General features: G+C 43.4%; 1 protein-coding gene across 2 annotated transcripts; it reads right to left on the reverse strand.

Moving 5' to 3' along the window:
* Window position 1: 1 nt before the first annotated feature.
* Caf1-105 (chromatin assembly factor 1, p105 subunit) lies at window positions 2-21,030 on the reverse strand. 2 transcript variants are annotated; one of them, XM_065454823.2, is made up of 14 exons: window positions 20,921-21,030; window positions 20,537-20,661; window positions 19,973-20,078; window positions 19,848-19,874; window positions 18,787-18,889; window positions 18,613-18,716; window positions 17,800-17,896; window positions 15,994-16,081; window positions 11,556-11,722; window positions 9,419-9,513; window positions 8,497-8,536; window positions 8,280-8,405; window positions 5,537-5,668; window positions 2-981 (listed from the first exon to the last, which is right to left on the reverse strand). In XM_065454823.2, exons 2-14 carry the CDS (start codon window positions 20,657-20,659, stop codon window positions 258-260), a joined length of 1,932 nt encoding a protein of 643 aa, XP_065310895.2. In that variant the 5' UTR covers window positions 20,660-20,661; window positions 20,921-21,030; the 3' UTR covers window positions 2-257. The 2 variants fall into 2 exon arrangements, with proteins under 2 accessions (XP_065310895.2, XP_065310896.2); XM_065454824.2 differs by lacking the exon at window positions 20,921-21,030 and adding an exon at window positions 20,729-20,884.
* Window positions 21,031-21,390: the final 360 nt, after the last annotated feature.

The raw sequence follows: 21,390 nt of genomic DNA on the forward strand, positions 1-21,390 counted from the left end.
CTGGAGGGATGGCCAAAATATATTTATTACAAGGAAATTGTGTGACTTAACATGCAAGGTAATCGGCAGTGCTACACAATGTTGCTAAAATTTAACTTACAGTGTCATATACAATGAATTGCAAGTGAAAAATCAATACAGGAATGTCTGCTCTTTTGGCTTTGCGCTCAGTGCTGTCCAAGTGCGCATCTCTGGCCAGTTCTCATTCCCATGTTGGGCTTCCACTCGCAACTTCACCTTCATTGTTGGCTAGTGTGTCACAATTTCTTTGTACAGAGTGTAACCAGCTGAACCCGTCGAGGTGCTTTCTTTGGAAGATCTGCAGACTTCCCCGATTCTGGCTTGGCACCGCTTGATTCTGGAGATTGCTTTTTGTCCTCACTGTTGTCAGAGGCTATCATTTCACAATCCTGACCACTTGAGCTGTCATTCACAATTTGAGGTGCAGTGTCCCTTTTACAAACTTCCACAGACTGCTGAACTTTGTCCTGCGATTCCTGTTTGGAATCTCCCAAGTCCATCTTAGTCCCACTTGAAACCTCGGACACTAGCTTGTTTTTGGTGCACGTGTTTGCCAAGTCGCCACTACCACCACTGTCTTCTTGATGGAGTGCTTTGTCTTTGTTGGTTGCTGCATTTTTCAAATCTGCCCCATGTATCTGTTCACTATTGTCTCTCCTCGTCAGCGGGCATTCCTCAAACGCGACTCCGTTGCACTTCTTGTCTTCCAGCCCCATTCCACTGTTTCCGTTAGACTGATTGGAGCTTTTCCTGCCACTTCTAGAGTCTTCTTCGTCGTCGATGACAATAACGTCGGCTGGCGTCTTTCTGGTGCGTGGGCTGGTACTAACCCTTGCTGCGACTTCTGTTATCTTGAAACTGGCACTTTTCCTTTTGTTATTTCTAAATATGTCTCTCTTTTTTGGTGGAAGATTTTTAGGTTCTGAAGGAGAACTGCTTTTTGATCCAGATGGGGAGTCACTGTAATTAAAGATAAGACACATCACTGGGGTGCCGATTTGAACACTACAATGCAATATGAATCGGGGCCGGTATAATGTAGCAATGCCTTTCACTTCATAGTACAGTTGAATTCATTTATAACAAATATGATTGTCACACAAAAAGTGGCTGTTGTATCAGTAGCTCGTTATATGTGGACATACTCTTCAAAATGCACAATTAGCGACACTGAAGCTGGCTGTGGCACTTACGATTCAACAATACCTTGGTCCAAAAATTGTATTTTTAACATCTCGCTTTTTGTTCCTGGCATTTTCGTGCATCTAGTTGGAAGTTTTCGTTTGAAAACCCGATCTAAAGAAAGCAATGCGGCATGTTCTAGCCCAGCCAGTTCCGATCACTTGCCATTTCGAAACCACAAGCACAGCTGCCGCCATTGTTTATTCAAAGCTTACTATATGTTTTGATATCAGCAGGACATGAGCGGATTCCGAATATGACAGCAAAGCATTCTAGTTGGCAGGAAGCGGAAATTGCTATGGCATGTCAGCATTTTGCAAAGGTCGTGGCGTTACGGCTTCAATGTCAGCTGCACATGCGCTGATAGCCATGAAGTTACATTTTCTATGTCGCTTCGGTCGAAAAAGTACGAAGTTCTATAGATAGAATGCCTTTGTCATCGATGTAAAAGAAACGTGGAAGAACCATGACCATCCAATAATGGCGTAGTAACGACCACTGACTCTGAACAAGAGTGCTGCTATCATGGCCCCTGTGATTGCACGCGGCGCCGCAGGGACAAGTGCCCAAAAACTAAAGTGCTGCCGTCATCGTGGCTTCTGTGATAGTGCTCGGTGCCATCACAGAGGCCACTGCCACTGTTCTGCCTCGCCCTCAAGCATGGTTACCCTAGCATGGCTGAAAGCGGACGACTTTCCCTGTGGCTTCTGAAATGCGCCCGGGCGCTCACTCATCTCGGCAACTGTATCTTGGTTGCTATTAGACTGGAGTGGGGGGTGCGCTGCCGTGCGCCCAGTTCGGTCGCGATTCCATGCTTCAAAACTTTGTGTGCGACCTGCTTTTATCACAATTATTTTTGAAGTGTTAAATGTAACACCACACCGCCATTGAAAACGTTTGTTATACAGTGAAACCTTGTTAAACAGTAGTTGGCCAGAGCTCGGAAAATGTATGTACTACATTGTAGTACTACTTAACCGAATGAAAGCACAGCAAACATGCAGTATTTATTCACTTCGCACGGCATAAGTCTTATTTTCATTTGATACCGCGGCGGGCTAGCAGCAATGACGGCGGCCTCAAACTCACTCGACGAGCCAGCTTTTCTGCCAGCCCCCTCTTCTCAGCAAACACCCGCATGAGGCTGACGTAACGCGCATCATCTCCCACTGCTGTCGGGCCTGAATCTCCCATACTTGCGCTGTTCTTGTCGCCCTCATCATTGCCGTTAGGCGACACTTCGGCAAGGAGAGAGGCAATAATGTCGAAAAGTTGAACCTCAAAGTCTAACCTCGTAGCCGTTGCATTTTCGCAGTCACAGCAGCACTGCCGAGCAACTTCTTCGCATTCCAAATGCCACACACCATAGTCAACTAGAGCCCTCTCACGTGCCAGCACTGACTTCTTCGTGCCCTGTTTATTAGCACGAACAATTTCCAATTTTTCTCCTATGCTGATCACCCAGTTTTTGTCCTAGATTGCATGACGCAACACCACCATAAAATAAAGAACCAGTTGACAACACGGGTCACAACGCTCGGACTCTGGCATGGGGCAAAATAATGTTGACAGCACGAACAATGTCCAATTTTTCTTCTATGCTGAGCACCCAGTTTTTGTCCTAGATTGCATGACACAAGATCACCATAGAATAAAGAACCAGTTGACAACATGGGCCGCAACGCTCTCAGACTCTGGCACGGGGCAAAATAATGTTATGTGTTGATGTGACTCTGCCTTCCAAGCGCCCTCTGTCTGTGCGCCTGGAGGCCGTTCCGATCTCTGAGGCTTGTTCTGCCGGACTGGCGCCGACGTACCACCGTGATTTTGCGATGAAAAGTGGAAACACTTTGTGTTAACCAATATGTACGTAATAAGCTTGTACGGTTTATGCGGATACAAAATGCATTATGTTCAATGGCCGCTGAGTGAGGGATTTGATTTTACTACTTTTAAAACGAAACTGCTGTTTAAGCGGGTACGGTTTAAAGAGGTTTTACTATATATGGGTTCAGTTTCAACACGGAAAATCGTAAATGCAGTGAAATGTGGTCGTTCTTTTATCATCCACTGCACATGATTGGATGATCACTGCGACAAAGTAGGCGCAGCACTGCTTGGACCACGGGCGAAGTGTGCAAATGAAAAGAATTGGAACAGAATCTTTACAATGTGCTGATCCAGAGTATAACAATTTTTCAAGTACAAAGCAGAGACGAATGTTTCTGTGAAAGTCACTCGCTTACTGGTGCACGACAAGTGTGATTTTTTTTTCATTACAGCAGGAAAGAATATGAATCGTGGTGTCCCATGTTTTCAAGTGCTTTGAATAAGTACAAAAGACATATGTTAGTGCAGCAATAACATTAACTAAACAACTACTATATTCGTGGACAAATTTCTGTGGCTATGAAGAGGAAGCTACGGAGGGAAAGCGTGCACAAATAAAAGCGCTTCTGAAAAGAGTCCCCCATTTTATTCAAAGTTAGATTAGGCTGAAGAAAATAACACACGAACACCATGTTAGCGAAAGTTAAATAAGACAGAACACACCACTGAGTGTAAAGATTTACTTATTTTGCAGCTTTTCCTTTTCATGTCTAGACAAACTCGAAACCGTCACAGATGGAAGCTGCATAGATTCAGCGTCCGGTCTGAGCAACCAAAAGCACTGTCAAATGTTGCTGGACTACTTGGCGCGGTAACACAGGTGGAGCAGCAGCTAAATTAACATCCCTCAAACTTTCAGTGTACTAGAAACTGCAAAATGAACATAAAACATTATTACCATTAATAAGCTATGAATCTCTTACTTGCTTGAGCATCACCATGTTCCCTCACAATCAATCACTTGATGAGATACAGCTGCTGTCTCAAAGGGCAACTCCCTAGACTCTATACTATATTACGACAAGTGAGCAAAGATTTTGCTAAAACACGAAAGTGAGTCAATTTGCTTAGAAACTCGGAAATGCAGTGCCGCGTTACATAATTAAAAAAGAAGTACCGAAACTAAGCTGGGTAACTTGGACAGCTGTTTCATGTAGCATTTGCACTCTCGATCAAGCACCTACCATAAAATGCGCTTACCTCGACTTTGTGGACTTCCACTAAACTGATTTGCCATATTAATCACCCACAATAGTTAGGTTTTTCCAGCTCACAAGCTTCCATGAAGCCAAAATATAAAATTTTTTGAAGAAACCAAAGAAGCTGTTCGATACCATGGCGATTCCATTAACCCATGAGTCAATGTTATATGCACATGGCTTGTCACAATTTATTATTTGGTTACTCAGAAGAGAGCAATGGCAAAACTTACTGAAACCACTTGATTGCTTAATATTTAGTGCTATATAATAAGTTATCTATTTGGCATGGATTTGTGGATGGGGTCATCATGCTGGTAAACTTGCTGAACGGTGGTGGCAAGTACCAAGCTGTTGGCGGCAGTCGGTAATGTTATGCTAAAATACCCTATATGTACCTACGGGCCAAAGAATGGTCCTCACAGCACTGGAGCTTGCACAAAATGACTGCTTGGCAAGCACCCATTCGTCTGTAACTGCCGTTTGATTGCGAAGTAGATATTGAAATCGGCAAATGGCCAGGATTGAGAATAAGAAATCATATACAGTAGAACATCCACTGATACGTTCACGTTACACACATTTTCCCGGCGCTAACGTTTGCAATCGAGAACACAAAAAATGACCCAATAAAGTTACGCTAATGGGAAAACAACAAAATGCATCTCGGGCTGCTGGAGCAATACCAGCTCGATGCGCATCGGCGTCTCGTGCCATAACGATCTGCGCGAGGCTTTGCATTACATAGATGTCAACAACAGTTGAGTCAAAATATTTTTATTTAATTTAGATCGTACGTTTTCCCAGTTAGTAGGTCCTTTCTCCCGACTTTTTCCAAGACGTATGAACGAGGTTCTACTGTATTCACAGGTACGAGTTGGGAGCATTTCAAATTCAATTTCAGTGAAACTAAATAACTTTCACTTGAACTATTTGGCACAGGTGATTAGAGTGCCACACAGAACACTTCATAGAAATCTCGTTGAGACCCATTCACCTCGAAAAAATAGCCAGAGTTGCCCATTGAGTGCATGCTGCCTGCAGTGCATGTTTTAGGCCCCATAAATTTCAGTTTGAGCCCACGACAGTAAGTTGCGAAAGCTCAAGGACTTCTTGCACGGGCCCGCAACCTCATATTTGGCCACTCACTGTCCCAGTCAGCCATGCACATATGCATTATACTGCTTGATTTGACACAGCAGTTCAGTGTCTACAACAAACTTTATGCAAGCCAATGCACATACCTGGTGTTTTCTACAGTTTCCTTAAATGGGAAGGAACCCTCGTAGATCTCGCCCAGCTCCGTCTCGCCAAACGTGATGAGGGAGCAGTATCCATCAGTTGATGAAGCAGCCAACACCCTGCCGTCGGAAGACCTGGAGCAAAAATTTCCGTCAGTAAACCAGACCCAAAATTTGGACGAGGGCTGCATTTGGTGGGGAGTAATGAAGGCTAGATTCTCTCAAGTGTTAAATGCCACAGTACTTGTGAAGCTTACGTAAAACAAGCTTGAGCATAATGAAAATTCTAAAGAAACTATTAAGAGCAAAAACCACTGAAATCAGTGAAAGAAATCAAAGTAGTAAATTCATTCTTGAATTTTGAGCATCAGATGTGAAACTGTTTTGAATAAAAATGAGACGCTCGACTTCATGATGAAGTGAAGCAATGGTGAGCTTCAACGTTCACTTGATGAACGAGAAATGACCTTGATATAGTTGCACACACTGTTAGGGGGCACAAAAACTTTGAAATAAAGGCTGCTGCATGACAAATTTTCAGTAGAACCTCGTTCATACGTTTCGGGAAAAACAGCAAGACAAAAACGTGTTAACCGGGAAAATGTACGATCCGAAGTAACAAAACAAATTGTCAGACTCGACTATTGTTGACATCTATGTAATGCGAAGCGTCGCGTGTGTTGTTGTGGCATGAGACGCTGACGCACGTTGAGCTGGTGTTGCTCCAGCGGCGGAGGCGCGTTTTGTTTTCCTATTGCGTGGTGCTTTAGGAGGGCGACAGGAAACTGAAACGAAACCAAGCTGGCGGGCGACGTCGAATGCTGCCTAAGCGAAATGTGATGCCCACATTGCACCGCCGGCAGCAGGGCATGGCAGTGCGTTTGAATTATCACCTGCTAAAACATGCAGTACGCTATTACGCACCATGCACTGTAAAACAGATAGGTGAAGATGCTTATCGCAATAGGTTTGGTGGCGATAGCGAGTGAATTGAGCTTTGTGCAGCCTCTCGCTTCAATGCGAACTAAGCGACGAGAATGCAGCACGATGTGCCTAGATGGGTAAACTCTGCCTCCATCACAAATCGATTTCAAGCTAGCGGCCACGCGGCCGTGCCACACGCAGCAGCTACCGGAGTAGAACGCCTTTTCTGACTTGCACGTAAGTTTTGGGAACTCCGAACGCCCATGATGCCATCCATCTCCGCAGACACCACCACCTTCCTTTTGATTGCGGCATCGTGTGTCTTCGCTGTCGGCACTTCCATGCTGACAGAGCAAATGCAGAGAATGGGAGGATGGACAGTGTACTAACCTAAGCACACGTACTACAGCACATGGAGGAAGCTACGGCAGCTACGCTTAAGGCGTGTGCAAAGCGGCCATTTTGAAATGCCAATGGCGATATGGTAACGCAGACTCGGGGTCGTACTCTATTCTAACACGCGTGTAATTTTTAGACCCGTTTTACCGGAAAAAAAGTGCGTGTTCGATTCGAGTAAATACAGTAACATTTAGAAGGCGAAACGTTGTGGGCACGCCCTACTCCGCCATAGCCTTCGCAGTGCAAGGCATTGAAGAAAGAAGAGAAGCACGGCAGAAGCTGTGTTTGACTGCCAATAACTCTGCTTCTGCTGAAAGCATTGAATTATTTCCTGCGGCAAAATATGAAAGACGTTCTGAAAGTAGGTTTCGTCATTTTTTAAAAAGAGAATATTGTACATCAGGTGAATCGCCATATGAAGCGATGCCCGTTGCTGGTTCAATGACGGAAGGAGCGTTAGCAGAGGAAGAATGACGCATGCGCAGAGCGCGGAAGAAAAGAGTTGCAGAAGACTAGCGTGCTCAAGGTTATTCAAGTACAAATCACGATGGCAGACAGACAGGTGCTGATAACGTAGTCACCACTGGAAGTGCATGCTCTTATCCGGTATGAATGGGCACCTGGGACTAGTGTGTCCGTCATGTATGTTGAAGATCATGTATGGTGAAGAGATCATGCCTTGGGCCTTTCATTGCAGGGCACCGAGTTTTACAAGAGTGGTTGCTTCAAACTGATTGCACGCTACTACAAATGTTTCAATGTCGGTGGTGACTATGTGGAAAAATAACGTGAGGTGTATAGTTCATGATGCCATAGTGTGTATTTTTTGGCAATAAAGTTCCCGTGTGAAAATAAATGACAAAACTTAAAACTTACTTTTAGAATGTTCCTTGTATTTCTGAAATAGCCTATTTTGACTTCAGATGCCTTTCTCCATTTAGATAAGCTTACGCCCGTTAGAATGAATAGTAAGCGCGAGTTCTTGCATAGTGCAGACCGCTGTCAGCTAGGGGCAAATGAAATGAAGTATGTCCGCCTTCATAGTACCTAGGTGCAGTCCCCAGATTTCTCTCTTGCAACTCGCACATGCGCACAAGTGTCAGGCAAAGGTGACACAGCTTTCGCTGCTTGCATCCAGGGGGGGGGGGAGGGGAAGGGGGGGAAATGGAAATATGCAAACGACAGTGAACAAAGACTGCAAGAATTTGGATTTGCTTGTTGCCACAGATCATGGTCGGCCCGATTCCAATTTCTGGTTGGAATGGGCAAGTACTCCACCCAAACCTAACATTAACCAAAATACTCCCTGAAATGTTACCCCCGTGTGAACGAGCCAGTGCTTTAGCCCTGGGCTGCTGACACTAATTACCTCTATTTATGCAGCAGCCAGTTGCAATTAAAGAGTCAACGTGATGGGACATACCAAGTCAAATCGCTGAGCCTTGTGTAATGAATGTTTGAGATGTGGGCAAAAGGCGCGCTATGCTGGGTATCGTACAACAATATGGCCTTCTGCGTGGCCACTGCAAACACCATCCGGTACGGCAAGCTGCATGGAAACACGACAATCATGAGCCGATCAGCAGGGGTACCAAGGGCACCAAGCAAGGGCACCGAGGTGCGACATGAATCCACATTACCTGATTAGTGGCTCCTCTACTTCTTCCTTGCTAGTTCCATCTATAAGCAACACCGAGGCAAAGTATTTGTCAACATTTCAATGTTTACAACTCCATTTATTGAAATCAAGGACAGCTTCAATTTTAAGTCAACATCACAGAAACAGACAGTAGAAAACAGAGGTATTACCTTTGGTATTACCCTTGAAGGTATTACCCTTGAATGCAAGTCAATCCCTCGCCTTACTCCACACCTTTAAAAGTTACTTCCACCAGGACATACATGCTTTTATCCAACCATATATCTGCTCCCACAGAAGTTGCTATAAAAATTAATAGGGAACTCTGGCGCTTGTGCCTACAGAAGCTGTAAGCATGGCTGTTCAATCAGCTTGGGAATTAGGGTACGTACACAAATTTGCCTGAACTTCATCCTGGCTTCAAACGGCTTTACGACTTTGCAAACGGATAAATTTATACAAAATATAGCGTTATAAATGCAACAATTCACAGCATGTTTGCAGAGTCTTATTGCCTACTGAATATATAAAAACAAAACTGCTTCGTAATTTAGCCCATTGGAGGCAGAAAAAAATGTAGTGAACAAAGTCACAAGGGCGTCTGAAGTCACAAGCACAAAGATCAGACAAATGTATGAACTAACCATAAAAAAAGGGGGAGGGGGGGGGCGACTCCAGAAATTTGGACCACCTGGGGTTCTTTAACGTTGTTAACCGTCGTTTAACCATCGATTAACGTTTAACAATCGTTCCCTTGGTAACTGAACAATCGCAGTGCCACAGTTCCTTCTTGTAATTGTGAGTTCTAGTAATTACACTAAGAAACTCTGTCTGCTTCGCGTCACTTTGTTAGGATGGAGGAGGTTTTGTTAGAGAGGCTGCAAGCTGAGGCGGCCCTTGCACTCGACTCCCTTCGGACTTACCATCATTTGCACCAGGCATTTGCAGCTTGAAGAAAACCGGACAGAAGCGTATCACCAAGCTCGGCTTCTCCCCGATAGGCAAGTAGTAGGCCGGTCTGCAAAATGCCACGCACAATACTGGAGCACTTACAAACTCGTCAGCAAGTGTAACAGGGACAGCAATTCTATGAAAAACTTCCAGTAGTAGTGATAGCTTCAGGTTATTAAAGGGACGCTTAGAAGAAGCATTAAATCAGTTTAGACTGACAAATTATTCTTTAACATTGCTACTTCATTAATTTTCCGGTACCAGGCCGATTAAAACAATAACGAAGGTCACTGTTAGTCTCTCTCTCTCCACTTTTTTCCTATTTTAACACCAAAACACCAGTGCCAGCACATCAATGCGACATCATGAATTTCAAATTATTTTTTTTTGGTATTTGGGCCGTTGCGACTCGGTAAAAGTTATTGATACTTGCCAAGTTCAGATTGTCGCTTTTAGAATACGATGTACAGCAGTCAATCACCTGATTAAAAATGAACTAGGCTCGAACAGACGTGGGAACTTCAAGGCAGCCCGTCGCCACCTATCTTTTTGTTTATGCATCTTTTCTCGCGTACGTTTTTTTTTTCATGGCAAAAGTGGATTTCTTCTGTATTGTAACAGGGTAACTTATATATTTTTCTTTTCAGGTTGTCATGGTGAGTTCTTTTCATTTTACCTTTCAGCACTATTTTAAATAAGTACATTACTCTGCCGCTGCAAGAATGCAGAAATGCTTGTTTTAATTTTCACTGGCTGTGCAATTAACACTAGTTGATTAAAAAATGTGTTAAATTCTTGCAGTGTCTAGAGTCATAGTTGTTCCTGAGGCACAGACTTCGCATGTAAAAAAAAAACCCAAATTGACAATTCCCCAAGCTCTTGAACTACATCTATGTAAACGTTTCAATCACAACAGGCAATGCTCAAGGAACGCTCTCCCACAACAACTCTTCAGGGAGCTGCAGGAACGTTTGAGCTTGACGAGTCCAAAACAACAAAAGAATGCTCCATGCTGAAAATTATCTACCGCTAACATTGTGGAAAAAATACATCCGTTTATGCGCCTGTGCTTGTATCTGTTACCTTTCTCAAGCCATGAGAAGCGGTTGTAGTGGACAGACATTTCCCATGCTTTCAATGTAGCTACAAGACACTTCTAAGATGAAAAAAAAAAATGTTGCATTATGCTGCTCAAGATTAACACATGCAAACCAGAGTAAGGTGATTTGCATATCAAGTTACCCTCCACTATCATGGGAATTAGTGTACAACTAGCTATATAAGGAGTAAGCCCTAGCTTGAGGCCAACTCAAAAAATTTAATTATTTGGTTTAACTCCTCAAAACTACACAGTTGGTTTTGAGGGATGCCACAGTGAATGGCTTCGGATTAATTTTGACCACCGGTAATTATTTATAGCGCACCATAAGCACAGCACATCAGCGTTTTTGCATTCCGCCCCCATTAAAATGTGGCCGCAACAGCCGGGAGCCGAGCCTTCGACCTTATGCTCGGCAGCACAATTTCACAGCCACCACGGTAGTTTGAGGTCAATGTAAACTTACCAGTTCAACTGCATGTGAAACACGGAGATATCATGATACTGAGAAATGGCTGACAGACTTCAATGAAACTTGGCAAGTTTAAAAGAAAGTTGTGCTCCAGTGGCTGTTGATAGGCATTTTATTTAGGCTCCCAATTTCTTTATTTTTTTTTATTGGAGTATAGCTGAAGATCTCAAAAACCTTAAAAACACTAAAGCACAAATTTTTTACAAGTTCTTCAGCACTACAGCGAGCACAGACATCACACTACCACCAAACTGTGGCTATTAAGGTGTCTAAAAAACAGACAAATTAGATGCATTAGTTTACAGTTTGCATGAAATGGTTATCATTTACATGGAGTTTTACAGAAGTCTCGTCCCCAAATTATTGGTAAAATTCCGAGCAATGTGCATAATACATCAGCTTGTTTGCTTCCAACGTCCCAATTGCATGATCAAAATTTCACTTTACGAGCTTGGATCCCAGTTTCAGTGTTCCAGAAACCTGCAGCGAGTACTAGCAAAGCACTCTTGTAGGCAGGCAAGTTACAAGTAAAACTCACTCAGACAGATCGCTCCGAGCAAAGACGTAGACCGTGTTAACCACTCTGCCGCTGTCCTGCTCAATGATGCCACAAGGTGCAACCAGCAGTTCGCCATCAGGGGAGAACGCCAACCGCCGACAGAAGGATTTCAGTGTGTCATCGTAAAACAACCTAGTTCCTTTGTCCTAATGAAGAAAGGGAGAGGTAACACGAACTTAGGTTCTGTTTGGACCGGAGCAACAAAGAGTGCTCCACGAAAGCACAGGTTAAAACGAAACAGCACGCACCAGCTACATATTAATGTACATTAATGGTAAGTACAGCCATCGTTCAAATGCAATGGCACCTACATCTATTTTCTCAAGCTTCCTCTCTTTTGGCAAGGCAACATGAACTTTCTAGTGGTAATATAACGCAGACAAGAGCAAGACAGTGTACAGTAGACTTCCGTTAATTCGACCCTGACAAGACTGACAAAATTCATTGAATGATCCGGCAGGTTGAAATCAATAATGTGCATAAAAAATGCCAAAACAAACTGCCAATTCATTTGGCAGTAACCACCAGAGCTTAACAGGCCTCTGTCCAAAGTGGAAAACTAATGTAGAATTTACATTAAAGCTCCTAAACAAAGTGGAAATCTAACACGGACTCACTTTTTAAAAAGAAAAATGTGTTGCACAATGGCAGCTGATTTCTTAAAGCGTTGCTGTGTTGTTTCTTTGTAATGTCAGCTTCGCCGCAGTACATCTGTGTCATACGGTAAAGCATACGCACGCTGCAAAGGCAGTTTTAGTTTCTTATTGCAACATGCAGGCAATTTACGACCCCATTGCCTTTAAAAAAAAAAAAGAAAAAGAAAGAATGCACTTTTGAACTGCGTAAATCTTGTGATGGGCCATTGCGAGCTAGGGTTATTGCTTGAAAAACCTTCATAGGGCTGGCTGGAAGTAGGCGATTCCGAAGGGTGATGATGTGCATCCAGTGCATTAACTGTCCCCTAAGCTCTGCCGAGACTGACAATTGCACTAAAGAGGCTACTATTTGGGGTCACCACAGGGATCAAGCGAGTGCACGCTGACTGCACAATTTTAGGATCGAAATAACGGATGTCTGGGCCCACAGAAATACATGGGCACCGGCCAGAACCTTCTGTTGCGATCGAAATAACAGAAAAAATCTATTTCACTGGAGTCAAATTAATGGAAGTCTGCTGTACGTAGTGTTGCTGGCTGTTGTCTGCATTTTATTTGGGCCAGAAAGTTGACAAAATGTCAATCCAACTTGCCCAAAAGTCAATACTTGCTGTTGGTGAGGTATCCTGTAATGCATCACATGTGGTGGCAGCAGTCTAAACAAAGCCACGTAATGTCTACAAATGATCAAATCTGGCCACACATTGTAGACGTTGCCATTGCAATGCCCTGCCTCAGGAAACGAGTGTTCTGTTTAGAAATAAGAACCAAAAAAACCGGGAACAAGTCGAGGCATACCATATTGGCAAAAATTCTGCCTTGCTTGTTGGCGATGCACCTATGGTGGTGCTGGTGGTGGGTTGTAGCAACAGGCAGGTTTAGCCTGGCGATAAAGGCCAGCAAATTCACTTTACACAATAAGTGCGTCTAGAATATGTTGCATACACCATGTGCCATTGTACGCTTATCTATCTATATCTTGCCAGTGCAACAAAATCACAGCAGCCATGTTGTCCAATTCTGTTGTCTTCTGTTCCTTCGCGCTGTTTGATTTTCGCGATGCAATTAAAACCTTGGTTCATGGTTTGTATGAGTACTTTGTGCTTAAACAGCAAGTTGGTCTGCACACAGACCTTGCTAAAATGATTTAAAATTTAAAAATTTTTGCTAGGCATGAAGAGAAGACTCTGACTCTATTAGAGAAGAGGCATAGGAACAATGCCTGCCTGCTTTCCAGGAAAGGATAGAAAGAATGATGATGGAGAAAGAAAGAATGACAGGCACTAATGAGCGCATAAAAACGGCATACGACAGTCAAAGCAAATAAAAGCACTTAAAATACTTCGTCAGGTTATTGTGGTGTCATTATGGTGACATTCATTTCAGCATGCACGGATGTTAAGGCATGCAATGATTCAGATTAGAATGGTTGATCATTTTGAAGCACCACTGCTTATGTTCTGTACAGACATTTTCATACAGCTGAACTTTGTTAAAATAAAGTCGCATCTGGCAACTTCATATTCATATTCACTTCATATTTTTTTTACATCTGATATTTGCTGCAAGTGTGCAACTACTATGATAACAAAAAGTAATCAAGTTTACACAAGTAAAATGCAAGTGTGATGCCTCCGACAGGCCAGAAAAAGACCTCCTGTAGATTTAGATGGTCATGTAGCCATGCCAACAAGTTGCATGTCACTATGTCGACAAGTTGCATTTGAGCAATGATAAATTATAAACACGTAGTTCGCACTGTCGTTAATATGCACATATGTGAACAGTGCGACCATAAGAGGTCCGCATGTTGGTTTGCCGTCTGCATTCAAACCAAGCTGCTGGCCAAGATGTGTACGCACGATCAGAATGCACTGCATCAAGTTGCTCCTGCTCACCATTCAACATATTTGCTACGATAGATATCTTGAGCAAACATTTATTTGCTTTGCTACAAACAATACTGTCTTGGATATATTGCATTTTTGTTTTCATTATAGCAGCAGAAGACTCACTGCAATAATGTGTGACCAACCAAATTTTAGATTTACCTTCCTATATATCCGTGTTTAATGAAATTAATCAAATTCTGGAGTTTTATGTGCCAAAACCATGATCTGATTATGAGGCACGTCATAGATGGGTATTTCAAATTTTGACAACCCGAGATTCTTTAATGTGCACCCAATGCAAACGGGTGTTCTTGCATTTCGGCCCTATTGAAATGTGGCTGCTACAGCTGAGACTTTATCTTGCATATATCCAAGTTTGTTACACCTAGGTAGGACTGTAGTGGTCAAAATGAAGACCACATTTCCCTTCTTGACTGTCACACCCTAACCACACTGCCAGTGACATCAGAATTTCAGGGGGACTGACTACTTTATGATACAGTACGTTACAGTGAGCTTGGTCTAAAAGTAAAAGAAAAGAAAGAGGATAACCACACACATTTCTGCATGTGGCTGTGAACCACAACTTCAGATGTGGGGATGCGCGACCCTCGCGCCTCCCCTGATATCTTGTTTTCCCGCATAGCCCCGTCTCCGCGCGGCGGTCGGAGTGGTACAAGCGCGGTGTGGGAGATGGCGCAAGTGTCGCGCCGCTGCGCGGTTACTTGGGTGCGGGAAAGACAAGGCACTCCCTCTTGGGTTCGAGACAGCAAGCAGCACGGATGTGCCGTGCCGCGTGCCGCGCGTGCAGCGTCTCTTTCCCGGCGGGTCGGCGCGCGCGCGGCGACCCATGCTTCTGCGAGGCCGCCTCGCGTGGCCGCCTTCGAACGCGCCACCGTTGGCGTGACCGAACACGCAAACGACCAGGCGTTGGGATCCAGCATGGGGCGAACATATTCGCTCGCTTCTGGTCGCGGTGAGTCGGACTTCTAGATTTGTCGCGCGCCCATCGGCATGTTTTGTGGATAGCAACTCGGCTAGCAGGCATTGATCTATGAAAGGCGCAATAAATGCCCTTGTGAGTGTTTGCACAACTGTGTTGTTGTTCCTTTGTCCCAAGAGCACGGGAGGAGAACCCCTCACAGGAGACAAAGATCCCAGGCAGCAGCAAAAGTTGCACGTCTCAGTTGGCTTTGAAGACATTTTTTTATCGAAAGGAATGCCTCTATTTGAGTTAGCAAAGCTTCAATAAGCTTGCATTCATCTGAATACGAATTCATGCAAGCCACTTTTTGATACTCTCGAGCCTTATGTCGTGGTGTTTTCCCTTGTGATGCTATGGCATGCATGCGCTACAAATTGTACAACTATCGGTCGGTGGTATTTTAATAAATAGTTGCTAGTAGCACTCGTACTTGTCCACTGTTTTTTTTTGTGTGTGATTATTTTCTGCTAAACTACCATAACTATAAGACATCAAAATTTGAATGCACAAATTCTGTCAGATTTTCCTTTTGGTACAAGAAGAGGCTATGAAAGTGTTTGATACGTTGTCACTTATTTTTGAGCCCAGTGCAATATACTTTAGACAAATGACAACATTGTTTGGCCACACTGTCCTACACACCATGGGGTGTTGTTTCAGGAACAGGAATAATGCACTACCAACCACGTTTCGCTTTTACATTGCTTTTCTGGACATGTCAAGTTTTTACTCTTAAACGACACAATTTGCTTTTCCAGGACTTTATTTTACAAGCCCAGTTTGACTCAATATTTTACTTTTGAACTTTCATTGAGTAATTATGCAATTTTCAAACAATGCGCAGGCCAGCAACCATACATTTTTATGCACTGTATCTCAATTACCTTATCGCTCAGCCCTTCGTGTGGCACAACGGCTTTGTGTATCTTGTAGGCGACCTTCTTGTTGCTGACTCTGAATATACGTAGTGCCCTGCAGAAAAGGAAACACAGAACTTGTAAATATCTGCATGTCACAACAAGTTTTTGCTATCAGTGACAGCTCAACAAAGTAGATGCGAGGACTCCTCACAAGTGCACGCTCATCAGTCGATTACTTCGTCTGATTCTCCCTCTTCGTTGTTATTCGCAGCCACGGCTTTGCCTTGCTCAGCTGCTGTCACGTTGCAAATTCCTTTCACACCATTTGAGATAGAGGGACGTTCTGTTTCCTCATGAGCTCAAAGCATTACACATGTCTGAGGAAAGGCTAACTGGATACTATTTTGAATTTTTAACAGCACAGCACAGAAACAAGAGAAGAGGACGCACACAGTGCTTGCATCAAACAACTTCAGTGTTCACAAAGAGCAGACATATATGAAGAAAGATAGAAATAAAGAAAGGCATGAGAAAATGAAACCGCTATGTGATCGTATCCCGTCACTCCCATCAGTGATGCTCAGATACTGTAACTCTGTATTATTCAGTGCCAATAGTAGCATGATGCTTGTAAGCGACTGATCTCATTTGCTTCAAGGATCTCCCTAGTCGATTGTGATACCTTTTAGCTAACAAAAATATAAGAAAACTAAATTAACTACTAAGTAAAGGATGACTAGATTAACCTGGCCTTCCACTGCAGCATACCTTCAGGGCTGCAACATGTAACTGTTCTAATTCTCTTTGGGGAAAGGGGTTGGTAAGCAGTTACATTTTATAAGTCAGGATAATACTTTTCCCAATATAGCACTATTCAAGCACAAAGTATTGCTGTGTATGTGTCTGAGCTGTTTTCTTTTTTATTATTGTTTTTTTTCCATAAGCATACCTGTCAAATTAGCTGCTGGTGCGCACGGTGCGTGACTACAGCATGTTCAGTTTTGCTGAACACAGCGGCACCTCCTCTTTGTGCCTGTGAAAACTTTTCAGGAACTATTTTTCAGGAGTGTGGAGACACGAAATGAAAGCACATCATAATTTTGTTTTCATTGTAAACTTATAAATGACTAGTATAAGTTTATCCACATGCAGGCCACTGATGAATGCTTCCTATTTACTGAACCTGTGGGCAATCTGTTCCACAAGGTACTTCAGTTCCTACAGGAAGCATTACTTGCACGCACTTGACGATTTTGATGTGTGCTATGATAGTGATTGTTCACCACGAAGACGACAATGCATCTGTGGCCGTGGGAGAGCAGTGTGCCGTGCGGGAAAGTGAGCAACAGTATCTCCTCGAATGGCAGCTTCCCGATTGGCGATTCTCGAGTCCATGGCCAGCTGTCCTACTGACTTGCTGCCGTCGTCTATGAAGGCTGGCTAAATGCTTGCAAGCTGACATCTGCAGCTTGGTGTTCCAGCAGCGTACTGTCCTGTCTTCCAGTCTTTCTCCCTTGGCTGAATTCCAGCATGGCGCCAATTGTCCCTAGAGCAAAAGTCTGTAGGCCATCTTTGGGTGATGTCTCTTCGCAGGTGGTGCGAGCAAGTAGGACAATTGCACGCAGTTACATGCACCCAGCTGCTTGAGACAACAAACTACAGTTTGCTCGTGTTTAGTCTGTGTTATGCATGCAAGAACACCGGCTGCCAAGTCTGTTCTAAAATGATCTCAGGCCCAACTTCATCGCAATACGTCATGTGGATACCTGCCTGCATGGTGTAATACAATATCCTTTACACTAAAAAAGCATAACACCAGGAAACAGTTACCGGTCAGAACTGAGGGTGGTGAAGTAGATGTCTCTGGGGTCCCATGCAACGCCTTGGACGAAGCCTTTGTTTTCGTTCAGCAGAGAGACCTTCTTGCCTGCAAATAATAGTAGAAGCTTATTGGCAATATTAATCTGAACACAACATTTTGCTAAAGTATGACACACTACTCCACCCAAAGCACCAAAAAAAGCCTCTGTGTGGTGCATGGTAACACAATGTGATTAACCTGTGCCATGTGTAATTAAATTGCATGGACATTTGAGTTGATCATACATGGACACATGTGATTAGTGTCGAGTAAAAGTGAACATTGTCCGCTTCAGTAGCTGTACTGGCATACTAGCCTTTTCTTTTTTATACTGACTTCCAAGAAACCATTATTGCCATTGCGATCCTTTACACATATACTGCCCAGTTCTTGAATAGGTTTTTTCATATGACTGCTACATCATCATGTCGAACAAGATTTATGAGCACATTATCTCACACTAAATACTACATGGTTCAGCAAGCCACATCATGCCAGAGAAAGTGGTCATGCTAGCTAGTGCCACTCTTTCTTGTACAAGCATTCCCAGTGATAACTCATCTTGTCGCATGGTGGGAATATAATTTAGCAACAACGAGTCCTCAAGTCACCAGAATATAAACAATTTCTTTCTTATCAAAAAAGTTTGCCACCCCCTAAAATAAAAAATTCGCTTAAAGGAACATTTTAACTGGCAGCATACAACTCAGCTTGTCTCAATCAGGATACCTAACCACTACAATAATGCCACAAAATTACTAAAGTACATGAGATAAACACACCTTTTTCAATGTTCCAGATGATGGCTGAGTTGTCCACCGACCCAGACAGCAGGTACGTATTATCGGGCGACCAGCAGATGTCACAGACGTCATCGATGTGTCCCCTGATGTAACGAAAGAAAGATGCATAAAAAATGCTTAGCTACGACGTTTTCTTGCGTGTACTCGTCTCACCTCAGCACTTTCTGCGCAACCCAGTGTTCCTTGTTTTCTATTGTTTCATCGAACACGTCACCGGGGTTTTTGTCCACTTGTTTCCAGATGATAACATTTGCATCTGTCATGGAATCCACAAAGTGCATTCGTAGACGGAGTGTTGAGACAGAGCAAGGCTGGCTAGCTCAATGCAAGTTTTCACACTAATAATTGAGTGTAAAAAAGGAGGCCGAAATGATCCGAGAATGAATGTCAAAGTGGAGCAATAGCTTCCCGTTTGACCTAAGATATACCACTGATGAGAGAGAGAGAAAGAGAGAGATAGATAGATAGATAGATAGATAGATAGATAGATAGATAGATAGATAGAGAGAGAGAGAGAGAGCGGGGGGGGGGGGGGGCTCTTTAGCCATTCCTGGAGAGGTTTGCATAGTGACACTCCTAGTTTGCTACTCCAGATGGATTTGTTGAAAAGTGAAGAAACACCATAAAACTCAACCAATCAAAGACTCTTAATGTGACCAGTGCCTCTAAGGAAGCTTAAGAGTGTCTTCGTGGCGTGAGATGCACTGGCAGCATCATTCCATGGGCCAAGTACATGTTGCAGCTCAAGGGATGACAGTCTTTGATGAATATTCGGCGCAGACATTAGGGCTGTTCTTCCTAATACAAATAGCCTGGAAGTGCGCTATTGGTTAATGCTATGGGTGCTGTATATAGGTGCCAGCTGCACTGGCTTCAGGATTGGCTCGCATTACAACCACATGAAAACCCTCATGGTAGCACACTGGTACTGGGATCAGCCCACCAAGTCGCCACCTTTGATTGCAAAGCTTCAGAGATCGGCCCAGTTTAGCTGGCCATACGGCCGTCCGCGCAAAGTGGAAGGGAAGGATCAAAGAAAGCTTTGCTTTAACATCCAGGCAGAAACTTGTGTTATAGAAAAGACACGTCCTGCTTTCAAGACACTAGGACCACAAAGTGTCCTTGCAGTCTCTTCTGTTTAATCCCTTTCTCCATAGTCTGCAACAGGTCCACCAATTCAGAAACAAATGAACAAAAAAAAACAGTGAACTCACCATCATCTCCTGATGCAAGTAGTTCGCCTGAAAGGTCGGAAATAGAATCAACGTAAAAATGAGAGCTCACATCAGAATCAGCCATTTTGCAGTCTAATGGGAGTGAGGAGAGTGCGCCTGCTTACCATTATTTGAGAATCGTACAGCGTTGACGGTCTTGGTATGCCTGTTCAGGTCGGAGCGAAATTCAAGGCTGCATTCCCCATTGTGGTGCACTATTATGAACCATATCTAAGTACCAGAAGGAACAGTAACAAACAACAGTCAAATGATATACTGTTTAGTAAACAATTCGAGTGAGATAAGACAGAGAGAGAGAGAACGAAAGAATGAGAGCAACAGCAGTTATTCCTCGGTGCTGAAGGAGAGCAGACTCAGATCTTATCACAATCCATACATGAATGATATCTCGATTGCAAGCGAAATTACGTGAACTGGCTAAAACGTAATAAACTACAGCTGAGGAATAGAAATAAAGACACCCCCAGATGCATAATCGGTGACAAAACCCGACGCCTACGCAAGCATTCAAGTTATCCAGAAACGAATACATGGGAGTTACGCTTTCCCAAAAGTATTAAAAAAACAAGGGAGGCGTTGCAGTGAGGCTGTAGAGCTTTGCGTGACAAGCGGTTATCAGTAACATGAGAAAAGGAACCAGTTACTCCGGCTTAGAACGATAAACGTACCATTATATGCGTGTCCGTACCACAGCTGGCCAGCCTACGACATTTGTCATTTGACGGCTGGAAGTCGATGCTCAAGATGGGATCTCGATTGTGCCAGGATATTTCCGGTACATGGCACTTCATTCCTGCAAAAAGAAGGCAAATATCCGGGGAAAACAACGTTTCGTGGGCATATCTATGGCTGCGGCTAACCTCTCCAAAATTGCAAGAACAAATATGCAGGAAGAGTAGCCGCTTCCCAATACCACCAGATCGAAAGTGCGCGACGTTTCTATCGCAAAACACACACAGCGCAACAATTGCTGCGTTAAGTAGCTTCATTAGATAATGATCTAGCAAAAGTTGTTCTTCTTTTAAAGAGTTTCAATGGAAAACTAAACAAACCTTATAAAACAGCGCCGGCAAATCAGCATGAAAATGTGCGCAAACTACAAAGCGCGCCAACCGCGAGATCCCCCAACAAAACGCATCGCCGCCTATCGGATATTAACGTGCCACAATGACATAAAAAATACACCCCTAAAATATAATCTACATGAATGAAATACTAAAGCAAACCTTCAGTAAAGATAAATAATTGTGTTTTTTGTGTAAAGTATTTTATAATAACGTAATGTTTAAAACAAAAAAGGCGCGCATGACGTCATTAATTTTTTTTTTTTTTTGCAATCGCAGTACGTTAAAAAGCATGGCCTTTGAGATATCTGCTTCAAATAACGGAACGCTAAAATTTTGAAGCCTATGCAAAACTTGATCCAATATAAAGTTGGACTACACCTAATACAAATTATATGATTAACCCATATTGCTGCTGCTTGCTAACAACGATGCTAGTCAGAACATGTTCAGAACCG

This window comes from Dermacentor albipictus, chromosome 5, assembly GCF_038994185.2.
Source record: "Dermacentor albipictus isolate Rhodes 1998 colony chromosome 5, USDA_Dalb.pri_finalv2, whole genome shotgun sequence".
NCBI classification, from domain to species: domain Eukaryota; kingdom Metazoa; phylum Arthropoda; class Arachnida; order Ixodida; family Ixodidae; genus Dermacentor; species Dermacentor albipictus.